This window comes from Aquarana catesbeiana, linkage group LG02 (assembly GCF_042186555.1).
Source record: "Aquarana catesbeiana isolate 2022-GZ linkage group LG02, ASM4218655v1, whole genome shotgun sequence".
Taxonomy (NCBI): Eukaryota; Metazoa; Chordata; class Amphibia; order Anura; family Ranidae; genus Aquarana; species Aquarana catesbeiana.
Genome location: NC_133325.1, coordinates 646556640 through 646582559, shown reverse-complemented (window position 1 = coordinate 646582559; position 25920 = coordinate 646556640). Strand labels below are relative to the sequence as shown.

The window sequence follows — 25920 nt, the reverse complement described above, 5'->3', positions numbered from 1 at the left end:
TATAGTTAAATCACACTTCTTTAATAATAATAAGGTAAACAGAGTAAGCGTAGTCAAAACAAGCCAGAGTTCAGTAACCGGATCGGGTAGTCAGCCAAGCAAATGTCAGAGAGCCAGAGATAAACGTAGTAGTACAGCAAGCAAGATCAGGAGCCAGAAGGAACATCAGCCTAGCAAGTCTTCAACAGGAACGCAGGAGAAAGACTCTGTGATGTTGACAAAGGTGAAGGCAGAGATCAAGTGAGCTGGACAACTTGCTGGGTAACTGTGGAGAGAAATGGGAGCTGGCAATTAGCCGACAGCTGAGCGGCCAGCTGAGAGAAGGAAGGGCTGAGCCCAGCCCTGACACCTACATGTCAACCTTGGCCACCTAGGGCCCAAGAGGACTTTTTTCCTGGTGAGGGACCGGTTCTACTGGCCCTGCATGCAGGCTGAAGTTGAGGACTATTGCCACTCCTGCATCAGATGTATCCAAAGGAAGACTTTGCCTCACTGAGCTGCCCCAATGGACCATCTTCAGAGCCAAGGACCCATGGAGCTGGTGTGCATTGACATTCTGTGCTTGGAGCCTGATTTGAGCGGGCAGGGAAATATCCTGGTAGTGACTGACCATTTCACTCGGTATGCCCAGGCGTTTTCCACGAGGGACCAACAAGCATCCATGGTGGCCAAGATCTTCGCTGAGAAATTCTTTGTGCACTATGGTCTGTCCCAACGCATCCACTCTGATCAAGCGAGAGATGTCAAGAGTAGTCTCATCAAGAGACTTTCAGACCTGTTGGGCACCAGGAAGTCTAAAACCACCCCGTATCATCCTCAAGGAGATCCTAAACCAGAGAGATTCAACTGAACCCTCCTGGATATACTTGGAACTCTAAGTTCAGAACAAAAGCAGCACTGGAGTAAGCATATAGTGGCTATTGTGCATGCTAATAACATCACCGCCAATGATGCCACAGGTTATTCTCCCTATAGTTTGATGTTCAGACCGTAGGCCCTACTGCCAGTAGACTTGGCCTTCGGCACATCCCTCCACCATACCTTAGCAACTTTCCACAAAGGGTATGTGGATCGCCTGCAGAGACGTCTGAAAACCACCTATGATAAGGCTCAAGCTGCCTCATATGCCCGAGGACAGAGAAACAAAATAAACTTTGACCTTAGGGTACGAGTGCAGGACCTACAGCCGGATGACAAGGTACTGCTGAGAAACCTGGGTGTCCCTGGAAAGCACAAGTTGGCTAACTGCTAAAAGTCGCAGCCCTATGTCGTTTGCAAGAATCTGCCCAGACACCCAGTATATCAAATCCGGCCAGAGGGAAGCACAGGCCTGCTGAAGACTTAGCATCACAATCATCTGTTGCCTCTGTCAGAAGCAGTTCATGTGCCACCACAGCCAGATTTACAGTCCACACCCATGGCCTCTCAAAGATCCCGGCCAGTGACTAGATCTCACTCTGTACCCCTTGCTGAAGATGAAAACAGCGAGGATGAAGAGAAAGATTGTCTGTGGCCATCTCGAATGCCAGGGCCTGCCACCCCCCCCCCTTTCTTCTCCTCCCAAGGTGACTGAGGTGAATTTCAGGCCAGAGGCTCTTGAGTTTGTACCTCAAAGTCCACCTTTTGAAGAGTTGGAAGACCCTCAATCTTCCCTGCTGACAACAGACCCCTAAGACTTTCCATCCTTCATTGAGGAAGCTGAAGCTGATATGCAGAAAGAAGAAGAGACCAGTGTGCCTGTAACCCCAAAACCTAAAGAACAGCGAGAGCAAAGGGTTATTCACCCACCCAAAAGACTAATATATGATACTTTGAGTGAAAGCTCTGAGGAGGTCGTTCTCATTGCAAAAAAGGACTCTTGAAGAAACTGACCCTTCCACTGCAGATTTGGTGGTGGACAATCCCAACTCACTGTCAGGGCTGGACTCAGCCCTTCCTTCTCTGAGCTGGCCACTCAGCTGTCGGATAATTGCCAGCTCCTATCTCTCCACAGTTACTCAGCTATTGATGATATCCTGCTCGTCAGTCCTACCTACATAAGAGGATCTCTGCCTTCGCCTTGGTCAACATCACAGAAACAATCTCCTGCAATCCTGTTTAAGACTTGCTTTGCTGACATCCCTTCTGGCTCCAGATCCTGCTTGCTGTTCCACTACATTGATCCCGGACTTCTGGCTTGGCTGACTATCAGTTCCGGTTACTGAACTTTGGCTATGTTTTGACTACGTTTGTTCTTTTTACTTTTATTATTAAACAAGTGTGATTTAACTGTACTTCTGTCTTGGCCTGATTTCTTGGTTTCTGACACTCAGCCCCTGGCACATCTAGCTGGGCCATTCCAGTTAACCTCCCCCCCTATGCTAATTGTTGGGATGTTCCTCTGCCAGGGTTTTATGCAGATGCAAATTGTATGGTTTCCTGCGCACACTAACCTGTTTTTTTTTTTTCCGTGTGTATATCAAAAACATCTAACAGGTCATACACTCTTTACCTCCTTTGGTGGACCAAAGGTTCTTTGGTGGAGTGTGTAGCGGGGGCTACTCTATTACCCATGGTCCCGCACCTCCCGCCATTCCTGCCAGCGACTGCCAGACTGAATAGACACTAAAACAGGCACTCACTGAGGGAGAGCACACCTGTGAGTCCCTGTGGGGGATTTCTCCCCCTCCCTCTCCTCTTCCTCTGTCCCTATTGGCAGGGAGAGGAAGCCAATCAAGCAGCAGCAGAGGGGGGGCTAGCTAAAGACTTAAGCTTGTTGGTCTGAGGAGAGATCACCATGAGGCAGGGAGGTGAACGGAGGTGTGAGGAGAGACTACACGCACCCACTGAAGAACCATGCAAAGAAGGTTCCAGAGACCATCCAGAGACGGTTGAAGATGGATGTACCTTCTGTACCACCTAAAATCTCTATTTTTTATGGAATATCTCTGAAATGATGTGAGATCTAACGTTAGAACCACTTGATCTTACCGGATCTAAGGAATATCTATTAGCCTGAATGATTTTTGACCAGAAAATTTGATAAGGGGGGGCCAGCCCGTCCATATATACCACCTAATATCTCTATTTTGATGTGGAATATCTCTGAAATGATGTGTGATCTAACGTTAAAAACACTTGATCTTACAGGATCTAACGAATATCTATTAGCCTGAATGATTTTTGGGCCAAAAATTTGATAAGGGGGGGCCAGCCCCCCCCTCATTAATCACTTAATAAGTCTCTAATTATGTGAGATCTAATGTTAAAACCACTTGATCTTACCGGATCTAACGAATATCTATTAGCCTGAATGATTTTTGGCCAGAAAATTTGATAAGGGGGGGGCTAACCCGTCCATATGTACCACCTAATATCTCTATTTTGATGTGGAATATCTCTGAAATGATGTGAGATCTAACCTTAAAACCACTTGATCTTACTGGATCTAATGAATATCTGTTAGCCTGAATGATTTTTGGCCCAAAAATTTGATAAAGGGGCTAACCCGTCCATATGTACCACCTAATATCTCTATTTTGATGTGGAATATCTCTGAAACGATGTGAGATCTAACGTTAAAACCACTTGATCTTACTGGATCTAATGAATATCTGTTAGCCTGAATGATTTTTGGCCCAAAAATTTGATAAGGGGGGCTAACCCGTCCATATGTACCACCTAATATCTCTATTTTGATGTGGAATATCTCTGAAACGATGTGAGATCTAACGTTAAAACCACTTGATCTTACCGGATCTAACGAATATCTATTAGCCTGAATGATTTTTGGGCCGAAAATTTGATAAGGGGGGGGCCAGCCCCCCCTCATTAATCACTTAATAAGTCTCTAATTATGTGAGATCTAACGTTAAAACCACTTGATCTTACCGGATCTAACAAATTACTTCCAAAATAGCTAACTTTTTGGTCAATTTTTTGATAAGGGGGGGCTGATGACGGGTTAGCCCCCCCAGCAAATAACTGTTAATATCGCTTCTTCTGTGTGAGATCTAACGCAAACAACGATTGATCTAACCTGATCTAACAAAGATCTAACAAACTGCATAAGATTTTTTCAAAAATTTTGATATGGGGGGGGGGGGGGCTAACCCGGCAGAGGTGTACTTTCCTTCTGTTCTCAGTTTCATAAGGTGGTGGGAGGAGAAGCAGCAGCACATGTGAATGGCTGTGCAGCAGGGGCGTGTTCGGACAAGTCTGATCAGTGCATGAGAGTACACGGAGTACCCACCATAGCTAGAGAACTGACCACAGGGTGCTCTTCTTCATATGCCCCATACACACGGTCGGACTTTGTTCGGACATTCCAACAACAAAATCCTAGGATTTTTTCTGATGGATGTTGGCTCAAACTTGTCTTGCATACACACAGTCACACAAAGTTGTCGGAAAATCCGATCGTTCTGAACGCGGTGACGTAAAACACATATGTCAGGACTATAAACGGGGCAGTGGCCAATAGCTTTCATCTCTTTATTTATTCTGAGCATGCGTGGCACTTTGTCCGTCGGATTTGTGTACACACGATCGGAATTTCCGACAACGGATTTTGTTGTCGGAAAATTTTATCTCCAGCTCTCCAACTTTGTGTGTCGGAAAATCCGATGGAAAATGTCCGATGGAGCCCACACATGGTCGGAATTTCCGACAACACGCTCCGATCGGACATTTTCCATCAGAAAATCCGACCGTGTGTACGGGGCATTAGTGTGGTCAGTTTTTATTAGGAAAGCAAGGGGACTAGCAGGAACACCAGGGATTTCACACAAACAGAGCAATACAAGGACAACAGGATACTTTGTCATACAAGTACATGGCACAGCAGGCACATATCAGGAATGTGAAATGTTGGGGTAACAAACACTTTAACATGTTGATTCACATTGTTATATACGTGGTAGAAAGTATGCATGTCTGTTAGGACTACAGAACACTCCCCCTCTCCTTATCTTTATATCATAGTAGAACGGTGTTCTTTTTACGATAATGCTGCACAGTCCACAGGACATTAAAAGCATATTAGTTTTCTGTCAGAATCAACAAGAATAAATACATTTTGTATTACATTGTAACAGAGACTTGTACACTGATTAACTTGGAGAATGCTGTGTTACTTTATTCAATAGTACTTGTGTAGTTAAACTGCACACCTTACAGAAATAGTAAAATGTAAACCCCTGCCTGCTTGTAGCGGCAAAACGGATAAAGCTGTATCAATCAATCTAAACATCTAGCCGCCAGAACCACAGAGGCATTTTCAATCCAGTGCTTTTATTCCATGAAATGTAACCAGCATTTTTGGACCACACAGCGTTCCTTTATCAAGCATGGCTTACCTTGAAAAGAGATCCTCTTCAGTCCCAAAGCATTGGCTTCATTACATGCAATTAAAGCACTTGATTGATGATCCTGTGGTTCTGGCCACTTTCTAGATGTTTTGACTTTTCCTAGTAAGTGAACTGGTCTATTCTCAGATTTCTGATAATCTACTTTGTGATCAATGTGATGCTTAGAGAACCTGACATACATCTGCTTCATTAATCATTGGGGTCTTAATTAAAAAAAAAATAATAATAATATTTTTAAGCCAGAAATGAGCACTAGAAGTCCATGATCCCTCAGCAACGGGTAATAGGAACTGTAATCTTGGACCAGGATGTGGTTCAGCGACCAAGTGCCTTGAGGTAGCACGGATCAAAATTTTTATTTTCAAGAAATGTTAGTATTTAAGCCTTTCATTTAAAGAGGTACTTAAAGTGATATTGAACCTTTACATACATATATATATCTAAAATAACAAACATGTCATATTTACCTGCTTGTGCAATGGTTTTGCACAGAGCAGCCCCAATCCTTTTCTGGGGTCCCCCCACTGGTGCTTCAGACCCCTCCTATTCGAAAAATGCCCCTAGGGAAAGCCACTTTCCCTTGGGGCACTCATGTGTGCTCGCGCCGAGTCACCCAGTCTGTGTCTATTAACACAGACCGGGTGACTCGATCCCACTCCCACATCACAGCTTGCGATTGACAGCAGGGGGAGCCAACGGCTGCTGCGGCTATCAATCTGCCCAATGAGGAGGGAGACAACGACGAGAGCCGCTGCTCTCTTGCACATCGCTAGATCGGACCAGGCTCAGATAAGAATAAGAAGAGGTGGGCTCCTGCAGCACAGGAGGTCTTCTTACCTTAATGCATGGAATGCATTAAGGTAAAAAATCTTGAGGCTTTACATTCACTTTAAGGTAAAGTAAAAAAAACTACATATATGATGCTGTCAGTAACAGTGTTAGCTGGAGTTGAGCTTTAATTTGATAATTAATTATTTAAAGTTTACCCCTAAGTGGATAGGGCTCCTAAGGTAAGAAGTGTGTTACTGGCCAGATCACCACGTGAGAATAAAGTAAATAAAACCTAAAGCAGAAAGCTAATGCAACTATGACATCTAAAGAATGCTAAGCTGCTATATATTATACTTTTGTTTTAGGATTTAGACACTCCTTTCACACCGAGGTGCTTTACAGGCGCTAGAGCGCTAAAAATAGTGCCTGCAAAGCGCCTCTCTTCTCACTCGTGTGAAAGCCCGAGGGCTTTCACACTAGAGCGGTGCACTAGCAGGATGCTCAAAAAAGTCCTGCAAGCAGTATCTTTGAGGCGCTGTAGGAGCAGTGTATACACCACTTTGCGGGCGCTTTTAACCCTTTTTCGGCCACTGGCGGGGGTTAAAAGCACCCCGCTAGTGGTCAAAAAGCACTGCAAAAACAACGGTAAAGCGCCGCTAAAAGTAGCAGCGCTTTACCACCGAAGCCCCGGGCGCTGCCAGTGTGAAAGAGCGCCTAACTTTTTTGACAAGGTTGTAATCTTAACTTTATTTGAACATTTTAGTACAGGTCCACTTTATAGAGTCAGATTTGAAGGAGAACACTTTTATTCAAAATATCTGCAATTGGCTTGGCTTCAGTAATGAAGTCCCTTTGTTTCTGTAGAATAAAAACACAACTCAGCTCTTTTTCTGTTAAATAGGCAGTTTTTATTTCAGCCCCAGGTGTACAAAAAATCCATGATAATGGCTTCTGTTCCTGTATTTCTAGGAAACACTGCATAGATTGTATTCTATTTACGTAGCTTTTCAACTTTGAGGTTTTTTTTTTTTGTTTTTTTTTTTTATTCTTTCCTTAGGTTTCATAAATCATTTTGCCTGGCCAGTCTGTTGTTATTGATCCAAAGTTTCTCGACAACCTTAAGTATTTACTCTTTACCTAAAAGAACTGTTTTAGTCTCAGCAAAAATCTTCACATATATAAAGATATAATTTGCGGTTTCTAAATATAGCTTTCCCTTTCAAACGGGCGGATAGAATTCAACTTTTAGCTGTGGATAGATCAAGTTATCTACTGCAGCTAAACTCAGACAATGCTTTCCTATTGCCCCATTCACACTGCATTTAGCAACAGTTCTTTACATGGGGTTTAGTGCGGTTAGAAAAAATACATTTGTCTGCATCCAGGACCGATTTATTGCAGCTATCGGCACATAACTGCAGGTAATCGCAGTGTACTATTTCACCTGCAGAGAGCAACAGCAACAAGGAAAGAAAAACAGGAAGCACATCAGAAATGGCAAGAGTGTTCAACTGCAGCTAAATGCAGCCGCATGTAAATGCAAGTAAACGCAGCTAATCGCAATGTACAAATGCATGTGATCTCTGTGCCTGGAGTCTTGGAATTTCAAAATAACAAAACATGCTTTTAACAGCAGCAGAACAACCGTCCATGTGAAAGCTCTCGGATGAGATTTGCAAAGTTTAATATTTGTTTACACATGGTAGTATCAGCCCTGGTGCAATACAGTAAGTGCTTTTGCAACAGTGCTGTAAACCAAATTTTACTAAAGACTTTAAACATATGCAAGGTAAAAGGCAATAAAACACTACCTGCGTACTTCAGTCCCGCAGTGCAGATATATACGATAGATAAATACATGTGTGCCCCACAGCACATATTCTTGCAAAATATACTTTTTAGATTTCAGTTTTCCATACTTCAATCTGATGGCTGCAGGTTACTCTACTTGGCATCTAAGTCAGGTTCTTTGCGTTACTGAAAAACCTCTCTTTTAAAGCAGTATTTTCTGTCATGTTCCACAGAGCAATAGTTTTACTGGGGTCAAACTGTAGCCCACTGAATATCCCAAGAAATTTATCGTATGCACATGGCAGCTTGTGCAGTGAGTCATCTGATCTTTGGTTAACTACTATCTGGATTCTGTTAAAGCTTCCTTGTAAAAGACTCTAGTAAATGAAGAATAGGTCATTAATTGTATTTGTTGAAAAAAAGCTGTGAGGACATATTTTATCATAATTACTGGGAGATGTAGATAGCAGTCAAATAACAGCACCTCAAAATCTAATTATTTTGACCCAGTTTATGAAATCAATAACCGCTATAGTTAGCTCCTAAAATAATATGAACAGAATTTGGTATTGCAACAAATTAATGGGCTACAGCTTCCATTTGGAAATAACCAGTTCTAAAATCATGGAGAATAAACTATTTTAAACTAAAAGTTAAACGTTAAAGTTACTGTAAACCTTTTTTTTTTCTATTTAAAATAACAAACCACAGCTGTTACCTTTTGTTCCACTTGACCCTCCCTTCTAGATTGTAAGCTCTAACGAGCAGGGCCCTCTGATCCCTCCTGTATTGAATTGTATTGCAACTGTACTGTTTGCCCCCATGTTGTAAAGTGATGCGCAAACTGTTGCCGCTATATAAACCCTGTATAATAATAATAATAATAATAATAATAATAATAATAACTGCTATACTTACCTACTTGTTATACTTACCTACTTTGTGCAGTAGAATTGCACAGAGCTGAACTGAACCTCTTCTTCTCGGGTCCCCTGCCAGAGCTCCTGGCTCCTGCTCTTCTCAGGGTGCCACCATAGGAAGCCATTTTTATTGTGGCACATCTAGGGGCTCAACCCTGATCCACGTTGCCTGCGTTTAGATACAGGCAATGTGGCTCGGCCCAACCCACTGTTCCCCTGTCACAGAACTTGACTGACAGAAGGGGGAGCCAATGGCTCCCGCTGCCATCAATTTGTTCTGTGAGAAGAGAAAGAGAAATACTGCTGTTGGGCATGGTGCTGGATCGAGATCAAGTTTAGGTAAGTATGGGGGGGGGGGGGGGGGCTGGGGGTACCCTGCAGCACACAAGGGTTTTTACCTTAATGCAAGGATTACATTAAGGGTAAACTCTTGAAGCCCTTAGAACTACTTTAAAGCCCATCTATGCCTCTACCTATACACAGATTAATCTCACAATTACAATTTAAAGCACAAGCTGCAAAATTGAAAAAAAAACAACTTTATATAATGTATGGGTGATGTCATTACGTAACGGTTTATTTCAGCTATTTAATCCTACAAGGTGGTGTTGCACAACCTCCGTTTCAACTTGGTTTCTGGGACTTTCATGTCTCACGATTCCTATTATTTATTTATTTTTTATATAGGCTATTAAACAGGTCAAACACATCTAGATATCATTGATTTGAACAGCCAGTAACAGTTACTTCTCCTGTCCAGTATACAAAAGGTCAGGGATTTAAGGCTGCCTATTGCAATTTTGAAAGTTTCTAGAATATGTCCAATCCTTTGATGCCTAGAACAAGTTATTTCTATTTGCAGGATCTGAACCTTGAGGTTCTGCCTCAGGTGTTTTCTTTGTTCTCCCTCCCTTCCCCTACCTTACCCTCTTTCTATCCCTTTCTGATACCACCTCACACCTTCCTACTGCAGATACTCTTTTCCTCTTATTTCCCTCTTGAAGCGGATTTAACTTTCTAAATGGACACATCCTGCCACATCCTGTTAGGGGTTTTGCTGAACCCTCACAACATAACTATGGACTACCCTTGTATCAAGAGTTTACCATTCTGAATGGCTATAGAATCCTGTTATAGTCTCACTTAGAGTCATGGAATTGACGGCTACAGGTTTGGAAACCATCAGTGCTTAGTTTATATCCGCATGTTTCTATATAACTTCTATATAACTTTAAAATATAAAAAAAAAAATGCATGTCTTATTTTTTTGTCATGTTATTTTTATAAAATCAAAAATGATTTCTAAATGAAAAATGATTTATTATCTCCAGGAAAGCTAAACATTAAGGGAGGAAAAGCTGAAACTGCATGGGTGGGCTGCACACAGTATTACAATAACACTGCCCACACTCTGTTCATGCTGGCGTGCCAATGTCAGAGAATAGTGCTCGATCCCAAGGAAAGGAAATTACCTTTGCATATAGAGGAAACTGACCGAGTGCTTACACCATGGGGTGGGTTAGGAAGATGTATTTAAGCTAAGCTGAGGGAAAAAAAATGTATGGACAATGTATTACTAATATTTGATTTTTGCCCAGAGTTGAACTTTAAGGCTACTAAAAACTTTAATCCTAGACATAAGAACTAAAATGCTGGATGTTCTTAAACCAGTTTTCTTAGGCAATACAACCAATTGAAAACAATTGTCACTGTTCTCCATGAAAAACAGAAAAACTATGTCTACAAAACACCTCATCATAATGCTGGTCAAATTGTTTATGGCAAACCAGGACTGACACAGTCTTTGAATCTTTACAACGATGGTCAAATCTCCTACCTTCCTTCATTCTGTATAAAGAATATGCTTGTGAATGGACAGTCCAAAAGGAAACTTTATCGTGATTGCAAACTACTCCTTTTGAAAAAGGTTACATTGCCTGGTTGCCATGCTAACCATCTGGATTATTGCTTTTTAAGTCACTGATCCAAAAAAGTATGCATATTGGGAGTTTTTACATCAATCTGAATTTAATTGCTATGCAAGAAATTATTGAAGCCAGAGTGTTAGCAAGAACCCACATTTCCAGAAGGAAAGGTCAGCAATGGCTTCCCCATATGTCTCCTGTAACAGGGTTACTTATCTGCAAAAGCCATTAAACCTGTATATTTTCGAAAACACGCGGTCAGATTTTCCAACGGAAAATATGTGATAGGACCTTGTTGTTGGAAATTCCGACCGTGTGTAGGCTCCATCACACATTTTCCATCAGATTTTTCGACACACAAAGTTTGAGAGCAGGCTATAAAATTTTCCGACAACAAAATCCGTTGTCGGAAATTCCGATCGTGTGTACACAAATCCGACGCACAAAGTGCCACGCATGCTCAGAATAAATAAAGAGATGAAAGCTATTGGCTACTGCCCCGTTTATAGTCCCGACATACGTGTTTTACGTCACCGCTTTCAGAATGATCGGATTTTCCGTCAACTTTGTGTGACCGTGTGTATGCAAGACAAGTTTGAGCCAACATCCGTCGGAAAAAATCCTAGGATTTTGTAGTCGGAATGTCCGGTCAATTTCCGACCGTGTGTACGGGGCATAAGACCCTCCACACTCTTCACCTCAATCACTGAAAAAGATGCCTACAAGGACTAACAACTCACATTTATTTGTCAAATTAAGAAGCAAACAAAAAAAATACTACTCACGTGATATGTTGCTGTGTCTGCTACAGAGGGACCGAGACCCTCCTGCCGTAGGGAATCCATCTGTGCTCCAGGAAGTAGGGCATAATGACTTGGACTTGTGTTTTTCTCACCTTTCTTCTTCGATTTCTTCCCGGTATCTTTTTTGGTGTTTCTCTGCATCATGAATTCTTCCTGAATGATTTTATCATTGCTCATATACCGGAGGAGAGAACTTTCTGAGCAGAATAAAAAGTAATGGTCAAATTATTCTGGTAAACCAATGAAAAAAAAAACTAGGGTAATATTTTCCTCTAATATTAATATGATGTAGAAAAATTGCATTTATATGCAAGTACAGATATACTGCAGTAGCTATGTTAACCTTTGAGGCGCAATGTGAAAAAAAACGTGAGATTTTTACCGATCATCTTTCACTTTCCTTAGTAGACAGAAATATGTAGTTAGCTACAGAAGATTACACCATTTAAATGCATAATTAAAATTGTGGAGCCCTGAAGACAATTTGCAGTACCAAGTAAATCTGAAGCATTGCCCATACAAAAACAACATATGCCAAGCCTGTGGCTGTCCTAGGTTACAAATATGTGGTATTTTAGACTGTGGGCTATGGACTGGGCTGATTTTTTTTTCAGTTCTAGCACTATGCTTAGGGCTTAATGCCAAGCTAAAAGAAAAGAATGGTGTTAATAGCATGGGTTTTCTTTGGCTGTAGGTTGCTGGACAGCAATGGATATATGATTGCCACAAATGGGTCTCCACTGGGGTCAATCATGACAGATCAAAGTGCAGATCCTGGGTCTGTCCGATTCATTCTTTGTGTATCCTGTCTGCAAAAAGTTGTGCCCATCTTAGAGATCAAACGAGACTTTAGAGGAAGCTGAAGGTTTCATGGAGAGATACAGCTCTGAAGACGCCAAGACTGCTAAGCCTACACAGTACTACAATCAAGTCCAACTGCTGAAACCTATAATGCCTGAAGTTTTCACATAAATATAAAAGGTCAATTTACCATTGTGCTGACATTTTTAAAAACTTTGACTTCTAAGACATTGTCACATGTTAACTTTTAATAGAAATAGAAAAAGTAATTAGTAATTATTAGTATGAAAAAAAATTGGAGTCAGTAGGGAAAATAGGCCTTTTTGTTTTTTTGGTTTTATCCAGCACATATGGCATAGCTAGTTCTTGTCCTGGTGTTCTGGGGGGGGGGCTAATAATTATAATGGGAAATAAGCTAAGCTTTAAAACTCTAGTACTTAGAAGGAATATATAGAATGTATGCACATCCACATCACCAGACAGAAGTAAAACCACATGCCAAAATGGTCATTAGATCCAAAAATATGATCAGCTAAAATCTTAGTTGGCCTTAAAGCCCAGCTGAATTCACAGAAATAACTATGTGCTTAGACAATACCAAAAGCTTCCACTTTCAGTCTTACCTCCACTTCCTTTTTGTAGCAGTTGTCTATGGTGTATAAATAAGACTGGACAGTTTAAGGCCTCATTCACACTTGTAAATAGGTCTATTGGATGGAGACGCAGTGGAGTTTGTTGAAGATTAGCTGTAGACTGAAGCCCCACTGAAAGCAATGGGAGGCTGACAGCTGCAGCAGCTATTTATAGCTGCTCATATGTAGTCGCTCATGCAGCGATTACTTTCAAATCACCATCCCAGGACGCAGACAGTCTGTGTCTAAAGCTGATCATTCACAAGTAATCGCTGCTTGAGCAATTACATGTGAGTGACCGTGAATAGCTGTAGGAGTTGTCATTCTCTTATTGTTTTCAATGGGGCTTCCACATGCAGCTTATCCCGGAAACCCCCGCTGGGTCTCTCATATCTATTTACTAATGGCCCCATTCACAAGTACGCATCAAAATGGCATCAAAGAAGGCCTGCACATCCACCTGGCAGGACTTTTATACAGAAGCTTAAGTTGCAGCCTTGCAAATTTTGAAAAACAGATGCCTGATGCTTAAAAGCCTATGAAGCACTAACAGATCTGGTAGAGTGTGCTTTACCAGAGAAAGGAGGAACCCATAAGCTTGAACAATAATTTGTCTGAACAATGGTGGAGCAAGAAGCAGAGAGGCCACCAGGGGGAACCCTCAGGAAGTGCAAAAAAATAATCCCATTGCCTATAATAGCCAGTAGCTGAGAGGTAAACTCTCACAGTGCATTCCATGCCAAGGCAATGGAAAGAAAAGTTTCTGAGCAGGACACAAGGGTGAAAGGACAATGTCCTGGTTGAGGTGGAAAGAAGAGAAGAGAACACCTTCAGGAGGAAGGCGGCTTCAGGCTTCAAGGCAGCTGTGTCATAACACTAAGGAGGGCTACTTACAGGATAAGGCTACTAAATCAGAGACCCTTCACACAGATGTGATAGCAACATGAAAGGCTACCTTGCAGTAAAGTTAGACAAAGGAATATCCCTATTAGATTCAAAAGGCAGATTCTGAAGTGATTAAGGTCCCAAGAAGACACAGAAGAGTGTACAGGGTATAGATATGTGCAACACCCTGAACAAAGGCCTCAACTACGAAGTGAAAGGCTAAGAGGATCTGAAACAGAAAGGCCAAGGTTTGTCCTTTGATGATACTCAAAGCCAGATGCTGACTAAAACCTGGATGAAGGAAGGACAGAATATGTCCCAAGGGGTACTTTCTAAGATGAAAAGTTCCACCTGAATGCCACCTTCTCCAGTGTGATGAGAATCACAATAATGCCCCCCATCTCAATCGGATGGAACAGATAATGGAGAATATGGACTGACAAAAGGTATAGATCAGGTTGAACTGATCCAATGGGACCATCAAAACCTGCATTGTAAGGGCCCAGGGGTCCCAGGCCCTGGCCACAAACCTGTCCAGTTAGTTGTTAAATTTGGGTGCTAGAAGATTCACATCTAGCATCCTCCACTTTTGACAAAGATTGAAAAACCTCTAGATGAAGAGTGGATTCCCCTAATCCAAATATTGACAGCTGATAAAATCCACCTGCCAATTTTACATACCTGGGATTTGGGCAGTGAACAGGGCTGAAATGTAAAGTTCTGCCCAAGAGAGGATCAAATCTACTTCCCTTTGAGTGACTTCTGAAGGCTGATTTATGTAGGCTACAGCCATGACATTGACTGCATTTGTGTCAGGTGTTCTTACTAGAGAGTCCAGTGTTGAAGTGACAATTGAATCACTCTGAGCTCCAGAACGATGGGAGGCAGGCTTCTTGTGATGACTAGGTTCCCTACACCAAGTGGGCATCCAGGACTGCTCCCCAGCCTGGCTGACTGGCACTTGTAGTGAGAACCTTCAACGTCTTTGGAGGGAAGGGATTCCCTGATTAAGGAACTGGGTTGGAATTCCACCACACTCTGGCTTTGGGGGTCAGATGTATTATGCAGCCCAAGGATTAAGTATGTTTGCCCCATGCTGATACAATGTTGATTTGCAATGGTCTGAAATGAAACTGGGCGTACAATTTGGTTGCCCTGGTTGACATTTAAGGAGGCAACCATTAGACCCATGACCCTTATGAGGGCATGAAGTAAGAGCTTCCCCTGGACCCCAAGGGCCCAGGTATGATTGAGGGTCTTGTTAGGACAAGAGATAGCAGATCTACCACATGAACTGACCACTTTTGTACGAAGTTTTCCTTAATAGGATACTACTGAACAAAGTGTTTGGGAGGACTAAAAATATTTTCTGGGTGAGGCTAGTCCCTATACACAACAGGCTCTACCAGGAAGTTAAAGCTGTTTTATGCATTTTAAAGGGACCCTATGGTGGATACCTTATCACCTAAGGACATTAGCAAAAAGCCAAGACTGAAGGTAGCTGCATATAACCCATTTGTAATTAATAAAGTGTCCCATAGTGTAAGAAAATGACATTTAAAGTGTCTAAGCAAAACCAATAACGTGATAGAACAGGATTATAAAAGACAAAAAGGTGCGACACTTCAATTAAGCATTATTGACCAATAGGGATGTTCATGAAGTGGAGTAGACAGGATACATCTTTACAGAAAATGTCAAGATTTGCATATAAATTCAGTTGCCTAGATGTCTGAATCAACTAATTGTACGGAAAAGCAATACTGACTGACTTTAAGTGTTGCTTGTGCTTTTTCAGCTCACATATATTCACATTAAAAGTGGGTTATGGATATAGTGCCTCTTAAATCAGACAGACATGAAAAAAAATAATACAACTTTTCCTTTTATATGTAATAATGATTATGAATAAATGATTAAAATGAACCTATGAATTCACCTTACCTGGCAGAGTGGCCCCAGGTCCTTAATCCCTCAAGATGCTTGCAGATGTTTGCAAATTTCTTAGAAAACATCTTTGAATTTCCAAGTGAAAATGTCCAAATTGGGCCCAATTAGCCATTTTTCCTCCCCGGTGTCATGTAACTCATTAGTGTTACAAGGTCTCAGGTGTGAATGGGGAGCAGGTTTGTTAAATTTGGTGTTATCGCTCTCACTCTCTCATACTGGTCATTGGAAGTTTAACATGGCACCTCATGGCAAAGAACTCTGAGGATCTAAAAAAAAAAATTGCTGCTCTACATAAAGATGGCCTAGGCTATAAGAAGATTGCCAAGACCCTGAAACTGAGCTGCAGCAAGACCATACAGTGGTTTAACAGGACAGGTTGCACTCAGAACAGGCCTCGCCATGGTCGGCCAAAGAAGTTGAGTGCACGTGCTCAGTGTCCTATCCAGAGGTTGTCTTTGGGAAATAGATGTAGGAGTGCTGCCAGCATTGCTGCAGAGGTTGAAGGGGTGGGGGGGTCAGTCTGTCAGTGCTGGGATCATACACCGCACACTGCATCAAATTGGTCTGCATGGCTGTCATCCCAGAAGGAAGCCTCTTCTAAAGATGATGCACGAGAAAGGCCACAAACAGTTTACTGAAGACAAGCAGACTAAGGACATTGATTATTGGAACCATGTCCTGTGGTCTGATGAGACCAAGATAAACTTATTTGGTTCAGATGATAAGCGTCTTTGGCAGCAACCAGGTGAGGAGCACAAAGACAAATGTGTCTTGCCTACAGTCAAGCACAGTGGTGGGAGTGTCATGGTTTGGGGCTGCACGAGTGCTGCCGGCACTGGAGAGCTAAAGTTCATTGAGGGAACCATGAATGCCAACATGTACTTTGACATACTGAAGCAGAGCATAATTCCCTCCCTTCGGAGACTGGGCCACAGGGCAGTATTCCAACATGATAATGACCCCAAACACACCTCCAAGACGACCACTGCCTTGCTAAAGAAGCTGAGGGTAAAGGTGAAGGACTGGCCAAGCATGTCTCCAGACCTAAACTCTATTGAGCACCTGTGGGGCATCCTCAAATGGAAAGTGGAGGAGCGCAAGGTCTCTAACATCCACCAGCTCCGTGATGTCATAATGGAGGAGTGGAAGAGGACTCCAGTGGCAACCTGTGAAGCTCTGGTGAACTCCATGCACAAGAGGGTTAAGGCAGTGCTGCAAAATAATGGTGGCCACACAAAATATTAACACTTTGGGCTCAATTTGGACATTTTCACTTAGGGGTGTACTCACTTTTGTTGCCAGCAGTTTAGACATTAATGGCTGTATGTTTAGTTATTTTGAGGGGACAGCAAATTTACACTGTTATACAAGCTGTACACACTCACTACTTTACATGTAGCAACGTGTAATTTCTTCAGTGTTGTCACATGAAAAGATAAAATAAAATATTTACAAAAATGTGAGGTGTGTACTGTACCTCCTCCCAGCTCCTATTGGTCTTTGAAGGGTGCAATGATAACAATTGTAGATGCTATTTGCATACTACAGGGCATTTGACTTTGAGGAATCCAAGGACCTAGAGCTACTTTGCCAGGTAATATGAGCTCACAGACTTGTCTTAAAGCTGTAAAAGACTCACCTCTTCTACTGTCTCTTTTTATCTTGGTGGGATCTTCATAATCCCCAACCCAGTTATATTCTACAGGCATAGATATAGGTCTTAATTTTCCTAAATGGAAAAGGTAAAGGAATGCTGATAAAACATACTTCTTTTCACTCCAATACTATTGAGTAGAAGTGTTGCTTATTTTAAAACACAGAGCAGAAAAAAAATGGTTGTACAGTAAACTAAAGAAAGCTGATGGCTGATGACGTCATCTCAATTTCCACAGGACAGAAGCAAGTAGTAATTTCCAATAAAGTTGTTAGAATTTTTGCTATAATAATGACCTGGAAATAATGGATTTTTCTCTGGTATTTTATCCAGCAGATTAGCACACAATTAATTTTTATGGACACACAAGGTTTTTTTTGAGGAGACTGAAATGCACCTTTGACATGTACATTGCAAAGTGGCACTTCCGACACCTACAGACTGAAGGTGCATAATATATAAGCCAGAATTCCCCTTACACTATATATTTACTGTGACTGGAGCAACTGTTTTATGTTTAAGGAGCTCTTTGCCAGGACATGTAGATGATACTCTGTTCTAGAAGTGAGGTGTTAATTAACCTTCCTGGAAAAGAAAAATGAGACTAAGTCTGTGGAAGTCAAAACAGACCCTTAAAATAATGAAAGTCTGTATAAACACCATCTGTGAAAGCACCAGTGCTGTAAGGAGACATTATGTTGAATATTATGGCGTAGGAGGGAAGAACACATTTCCATGTTTTTCTATATTACATAGGATGAATTTTTAAAGATGTCTTATTGTGGTACATAATTATTAAGACCATAAATTATATAATGTGGGAAAGCATCACTGACTCTGGTTCCAACTTGGCAATTCTTGATTTATTTACTATAACATGGGGATTGTGGTTCTTTAGCCTGAAGAGTAACTACTGTGCATGTAGTAGGAATGGAGGTGTGTCAGTGCTGGAGTTTAGCTAACAAAAAATAAAAATGATTTGCAGCTTTAGTGACCTTGCTTACCAATAAAGTCCCAGGGTGTGCAGGTAACTGGATCCTGTAGAAATCTTCTGTCAAGGAATGCCAGTCCTCTGCTGGTCACTGAAATTCCGTAACTACAATAATTAATAAATTTGGGCCTTCAGACAGAACTGCAGTGAAGACGCTTCTAACAATGACCACCCCATTCGCCCTCCTCCTCACTTGAAAAAAGTTGTTTAAAGGTTTACCCTGAAATGTAACACATTGTCTGAATGGGAGAGAGGATCATGTAATTCATCTGAATCTCCCCCATTCAGAAATTGTTACATGCAGTTGAAAAAAATAGAGGAGGAGGGTCAGTTCACAGTTGGACCATTGCTGTTCTGCCGGAAGACCTGAAGTTATTAACCTCCACAGTGCAGAAGTTCAGAGACAGGAATAAGACCAGCAATCCTGCACAGAAGATTTCTACAGCATCCAGTTGCCTGAACACCATGGGACATACTTCAAACTGGTATGTAATGTCACTAAAAAATATAGAACAGTAAAAAATCTTTTTGCTAAACTTTTGCTAAGCACTAAAAGTGCTTAAAGGGTGCGACCACATGTTAACAATGAAAAAATCTGAATTCACCCTATGCACACTCACTCGTACATATATTTCTACATACATATTTTTGCATAAAAAAACAGGAATTCTTGATTTGCTTAGCTGGAGGAAAGCCCCGGTCTGGTCACTAACCTGCACTGTGCTAGAGAAAGGGAAGCATGTTAGTGCCTAAATTCAAATAGCTTACATACAAATGTTTGCATAAAGACAGGGATTCTTGGTCCGCATATATTGCAATATGGGTTCATCATTGCAATATATGCAGACCAAGAATCCCTGTTTTTATGCATACATTTGCTAGAAACATGTAAGGGTTTCTAGCAGTGTCCTGAGGTTTAATTCAGACTGTTCTGTGTAAACACATACTTTTAGCACCTATAATGTATAAGTATTGCATTTATGTATTGACATACCCCCATTTCTGTTGCATAGTGCAGGTCAGTGACCGCACCCGAGTCTGTAGTTCTCCTCCAGCTGTGTCTGTCTGCCCCATATAGGCACTATATGTCCATTAAAGTATGCTTTAACCAAGTAAATACTTATCATTTTGCACAATAGAGTGTGAACTGGTCAGAGAGGGATCATTGATGCATTTGGCAAGCTCAAACATATATTGCAAATTTACCAGCTCGAAAATGTATTGCACCAAGAATCCCTGTGTTTATGCAAACATGTGCTAGAAATATGTAAGCGTGTATATTAGAGTGCAGAGGGTTGATTAAGAATTTATTGCATTTGCAGAACATTTAAGAATGTTTGGCACTCACAGTTTTGTAGAGAGAAGCTCTGGTCAGACAATCCAAACCAAAACAGGAGGTTGTCTGAATGCCGGGAAAAATAAAAATTTTGTTTTTTAAACTGTGATTGGTCAGATTGTTTTTTAGCCTAGATTTATAGCAGCAATAAAAGGAGATAAAAAGCTTTCAATTGCTTGTATTCTTTAAATTATTTTGAAAAAATAGTTTCATACATCTTCAATATGGATATTTGTTCTAGTGAGAACTGTAAAAGATGGAATATTACCATCGCCTTTATTTCTACTTACTTCCCGTCACGTCTCTTGGACAGAAATTCTTGTAAAGACATGTTAGAATGTACAAAATTTCACTGGTGATCTTCAATTAGACCATGTTATAAAATGATATAGAATAGCATTTACCATACGTGGGTGTGCTTTCTCTTCGACCTTGCATGCTAGCTCTTCCCTTATCATACTCGTAGCAATATAACACAGCATCTTCCTCCACAACATTAAATCGCTTCCTATACTCCTGATCCAGAAAAGAGTTTGGGGACTCAGATCCTTTCGATACCGGCTTTCCAACACCATGTCGACTTACATCCTCACAGGGTAAGTTTCCCTTTTCATCCCTAGTAAACAGATGGCACATACAATTATATGCATATTCTTTGCATAGTAACTACTAGGATGAATCAAATGACAGAAGACAATTCATATGGGGTGGATAGGTATGTCCACTGTGGAGTTACATATGAATGAACGACATTTCATCTGTCTGCGGCTGCAGCACCTCTCCATACTAAAGGTCCAGATACAAAAGAAAAGGCAGATATGAAGTAGAAAAACTAAATGGTCACACACTGGAGCCAAACTAATGCTTGATGGAAAATCTTTATTGTCAGATGCCAGACACAGGTACAGGAATCACAATTGATGCATTTTACAACATGGTGAGCAAGCACGATATACCCGTGTGAAACGCGTCAGCTGTGATTCCTGTACCCGTGTCTGACATCTGACAATAAAGATTTTCCATCAAGCATTCATTTGGCTCTAGCGTGCAACCATTTCGTTTTCTACTTTATATCAGCTGTGGATGGTGGTGAGCCGGGGTCTGCACCTGGGGCTTTTCTGCAAATCCAGTTTGCCTGAAGCGGTGTGCTCTCGTTGGCTAAAAGAACTGGCACTTTGATACATGAGGATGCATTTATCAGTGACAAATTACAACAGGTTTTTTAAAAACAGTTATCCCTCCTTCCAGTGAGCAGGAACAATATATGAAAATGTTATGGTATGTTCGAAGTGGTGATGCAGTTATCTGCATAAGCTACAACGCCACTAAGATAAAGGGTGGAGCAAGGGTGTAACTATAGGTAGCAATAGCATTTGGTAAATGTTGTGTGTATAATAGTTTAGGAACCTTATTATGACCGTAGTTAAAATAATAAGAATTCTGTATCACTAGAGAAATTGCAATTGAGATGGAGATTAGAAAAATAGGAGGGTCCCACCAAACATAGTTACAACTCTGGGGTGAAGCTTAGCAGAAGGCATTAAGCTTTAAGGAGAATCAATACTCCAGCACTTTTATGAAATATTGGGGGTAGGACATTTAATATAGGCTGGGGTGTCAACAGCAAAACCAGTGGTACACCCATGATAACAGCATTGTAGAACATTTCATTTATGCCTCAGTGTGTGTGATCAACCTGGAGATGTACAAATACAGCCTAGAATGAATAGTTAGACTGAATCACCTGACTACCTCTATATTTCTCAAAAGTTACTTTAGTAGCCCCTTCCCACTGGTAAAGAGAAGCAAAAAACACAGCTGCAGGTGAATTCACACAATGATAATCGATCAAAGGCTGGAGTATCAGCTCAGTGAAAAAGACCTGGACAGCCTTAATCAATGAAACAGCAAACAAGTACAGCAAAAGGGGTTGGAGAGGGGCTAACCTATTTCATGCATCTAAAAGCACTTAATCATAGCTACAAAAGCATCGTAGAACAATTAATTTATGTTTCATTTATGTTTTAGTGTGTGCAGCGGCCTGGAGATGTAAAAGTCCAGCCTAGAATAAATTGTTAGGATAAATCATCTGCTGACCACTCATATTTCTCAATAACTACTTCAGTAGCTCTTTCCCTCCATCGTATCTATTAACACAAAGGTCATCATAAGAGCTCTCCCAGAAACGAGTCATGTTAAAAGAGTACCATGATGTTTTCCTGTGAAGGCAATGATGACCTTAAAGCTTATTAAAAAAAATAAAATAAATCCGTACAGATTTAGTCACATCACTTACCTATAAAAGGATGTCTCATGTTGTGTAGGCAGATGGATCCTTGAGAAATCTTTTGTGGTGAGATGTTGGTCCTCTTCCTGTTTCTAAATGTCTAGCACTGAACTAATTAACAGCTTTAGGTCTATAGGCAGAGCAGAACAGATGGTCCCAAGAGGGACATGCTCCTTCCTTCCACTTCCTCCTTCCTCCCTCTTCCTCCTTTGAGAAAAGTTTTTTCATTGAATACACTACATGTAAATTGATCTGTGGATGAGGTAGGGTCTGATTAGTTCAAGAATTCTCTCCCCCATTCACAGATCATATTACAAGCAGGGAAGCACATGCAAGAACTTTTCTCAATGCAGGTCGAGAAAGGAGGGGGATGTGTCCCTGAAGGACCATCTGTTCTGCCTGAAGCTGCCTGAAGCTGAAGGTCCCAAGAGGGAGCATGTCCCTCTAGGGACCAAAACTTCAGAGACAGGAAGAGGACAGGCCACAAAAGATTTCTCTATGACCTAACTGCCTGATAACACATCCTTCATTAAAGGTATATGATTTAACTAAGGGTATATGGATTTTTTTTTTTTTTTTTGCTAGAGCTTCAGCTTTAACAAATTACTCATACATTACCTAAAATAATATTGCACATTGTTTAATAAAGGCTTACATTTCATTTCAAGCAATATACAATATATTAGAAATGTAGCTTCAAATCTGTTTTTATTGTACAATGAGTTTCTAGACATTGTGAAATGCATACACGTTGCACAATCTAGACATAGAAAGAACAATTCAACAAGACAAGGAGCAATGTGAAGCATGTGAAGGGCACTAATCAATATCAACCAATCAGAATACATCAAGTCATGATCTCACGTCAGTAAACTTACATTTGAGTATGGTTAACTGAACTTTGCATATCATCAATGAGTAATACTGAAGACGCACGACAGAGTCTCTCCAATGACTTTCTTCTAAATTAATCATAGTTGGAGAATATAATTACTGCCCAAAATAAATTAATCAATTCCAAAGCACGGAACTAAATTAAAAAAGGTACACGGCTAAACCTACTGTTTAAAACAGAATGAGCTTACCATTTTAACCAGCCCCATGAAAGTTGCAAAAAATTATCAATACTCTAAAAACTGTAATAATAATCATAACACCACAGCAGCTATCCAAATGATTAGCAAAGTAACATAAAATCATCGTCATTTATCTCAATGGTTTACAAAATACTATAAAAAAACCTCTATTGTTTCAATAAAATGAAAATTATCTTTTCATTGGTAAACATTACTGGTCCCTTGGTGTTGATGCACTGTATATCAGTACTCAGAATACAAAATTACTTTGCATAAATGTTAAGTTTTTTTTTTTTGCTTTCGGGATAGTTTATTAACGATCATAATTACCAGACCGTTTTAACGTTGGTCGAATTTTGGAAATTAGAGAATGTTTTTGACTGCTGTGAGTTATAGTATTTTCAGCAAGATGTTCCTGTAAATATCATGTATAAATATTTTATTCAAAATACACATTTTATTTCTGCTAAGTACTTAAAAAAAATTCAAAACCCAGATTATTCTGCTGCTATTGTAAATCAGTTTTATGGGTTTGTAAAATTATTTATTACGGTTTAAAAAAAAAAAAAAAAAAATTATATTTTGACATACAGCAAACCACAGTTAGCCAATGTGGAAAGGTGACAATAACCCACACACACACACACACACACACACACACTAAGGCTCGGTTCATGCCCCCGAAATTTGGGATCCAATTTGTGAAACTCCAAGTCGCATAACATGCAAAATCCCATTTTGGTCAATGAGAGCTGTCTTAATTAACACTACTGAAGTCGCTCCAACTTTAGAAACAGATCCTGTACTACTTTAAGGCAACTTCTATCCGACTTGTGCCCACAGACTTTAATGTAAATCACCTCAAAGTCAGATCCTTATCTTAATTGATGTGATTTGGATCCAACATTACAGGACGATTACACAGGCATTCCCTGAAGTTGCTTCAAAGTCGCGCCAACGTCGCCTGGCAAAGTAGCACTGTAAGTGGCGGCAATGTGAACCGAGCCTAAGGTGTTATCACTCAACATTTCCACAAGTTTTGACATACATTCATACATTTTACCAATTAAATTAAATTTGAAAGGGGTATATATCTTGAGTAAAAACATTTTTAAATAGACCTATAAAACCCCTAAGTCTGAAATAAAGTTTTTGAAACATGGCCAGATATTGGCATATACTTATGTAGTGAGTTTCTGTTACATACCTTGGTGTATAGGGCTCTGCTGGAGGTGGGGGGATAAATAGGTCTTGAAGAGCAGTACTGTCCCTTTTAGTAGGCGTGCTGATTGTACTGGACGGGGTGGCAGCTCCACTTGTGGGACTCCTTGGAATTAATGGCTATAATTGAAACAAAATCATTATATACTAAAAACAGTTCCGTTTTATTTAAATCCCCCATAATACGGTCTAGTGTAGGGCTCTGGTTCATTCCTCTTTTAGCTGATCTCCTAAACCAAACACCCAGAATAATTACCATTTTGCTGAAATGAAGCGTATAGGTTTTACCATTAATAACAAAATGTTATTTAATTTGTTTAATCAAACAGATAGGAACACATGTACAAGTACATTTCTTATTTAAAACTTTTAAGTCAGCAGGGGGCAGTGTAAAGGCAGGAACACCAATTTTCTGTAGGATACCAGCTAATGGTAGGAAACAGACCAAAACAGCAAGGAGATGAGATTCCACACACTGAAGAATGATTCATAGGGGAAGGACACATAGTTAGGGCAGCAAGATGCATCCAACTGACTCCAACATGTACAGGGTTCTATCAAGCAAGCAATTAGTGTTGAGGATTGTTGAAATCATCAATGCACACTGTAAGGTAATAAGAATAACTAAGCCTATAGATACTATTTTGGGAGAGTTAGCCAAGGCCATGTCCTTATTTAGGCTCTTAAAATACATTGGTACTGCATGGTACCTGCAAAAAAAGTGTATAATACTTAAGCCATGAAAGTCTCAAGGATGCAAGAACAACAGCTGCACTTGATGATGATGATGAAGTAGAAGTGCAAAATACGCAATAAGTAGGCATTAAACTGTGTAGCATTTTACACAGTACAGCGTGATCACTTTAACACGGAGGACCATTCAGAACTCTAAATAAATATCTGTGCCGTTGTCTGACCTGAAAGAATGAGCATAAATCATCCATAACCCCTGAGTACATAGACCATTCAGAACATGCTAGACTTGTGGACACAGCATAACAACATCACACAGTTCCTGCACTGCAGCATAAAAAGGAGAATCCTTATAGACCGTTTTCTAAATGTCATGTGTATTGATGAGTGACTTTTTAAATGTCCTTAGTGCTCATGGGATAACAAATTGTTTTAGCTATACATTTGCTCACTGAATATAAATTCTGTAACACAACACAATTTAATATTTTATTTAGAGAAAGGGTATTACTTTACAGAGGGATTGGGGTATGCCTGAAGAAATGGCAGAATTGTAGCAGATGGTAAATGTGAAGATCTGTAAAACAATGAAATGATGTTTCAGTCACATACCATTGTACCCTTTTATCTTTTAGCTACAGAAATATCAGATGACATCTCTTTTGTGAGCCTGATCTGAGAATAAAAAAAAATATATACAGTATAACTTTCAGGCCTGCTAATAAAAGTAAGGCTGATATCAGATAGGCAATTCTAAAGCTAGAAACAAATCTCCAGTGGCAGGATTGCTAAAGAGGCTGCCTGTCTGTCCTTATGGAATCGATCTCTCTGCAGCC

The 25920-nt window shown here is 40.5% G+C and overlaps 1 protein-coding gene across 5 annotated transcripts in view; it reads right to left on the bottom strand.

The window, feature by feature from the left end:
- CNKSR2 (connector enhancer of kinase suppressor of Ras 2) overlaps nucleotides 1-25920 on the bottom strand; it is a 465074-nt gene that overhangs the window by 186610 nt on the left and 252544 nt on the right. For 3 of the 5 annotated variants that reach the window (XM_073616493.1, XM_073616495.1, XM_073616497.1), the window contains 5 exons: nucleotides 24378-24511; nucleotides 22973-23056; nucleotides 20212-20423; nucleotides 17466-17555; nucleotides 11541-11755 (listed from right to left, as the gene is read on the bottom strand). In XM_073616493.1, coding sequence (XP_073472594.1) covers nucleotides 11541-11755; nucleotides 17466-17555; nucleotides 20212-20423; nucleotides 22973-23056; nucleotides 24378-24511 — 735 coding nt within the window. The remainder of the gene's footprint in view (nucleotides 1-11540; nucleotides 11756-17465; nucleotides 17556-20211; nucleotides 20424-22972; nucleotides 23057-24377; nucleotides 24512-25920) is intronic. The other 2 variants (XM_073616494.1, XM_073616496.1) reach the window with 1 other exon arrangement.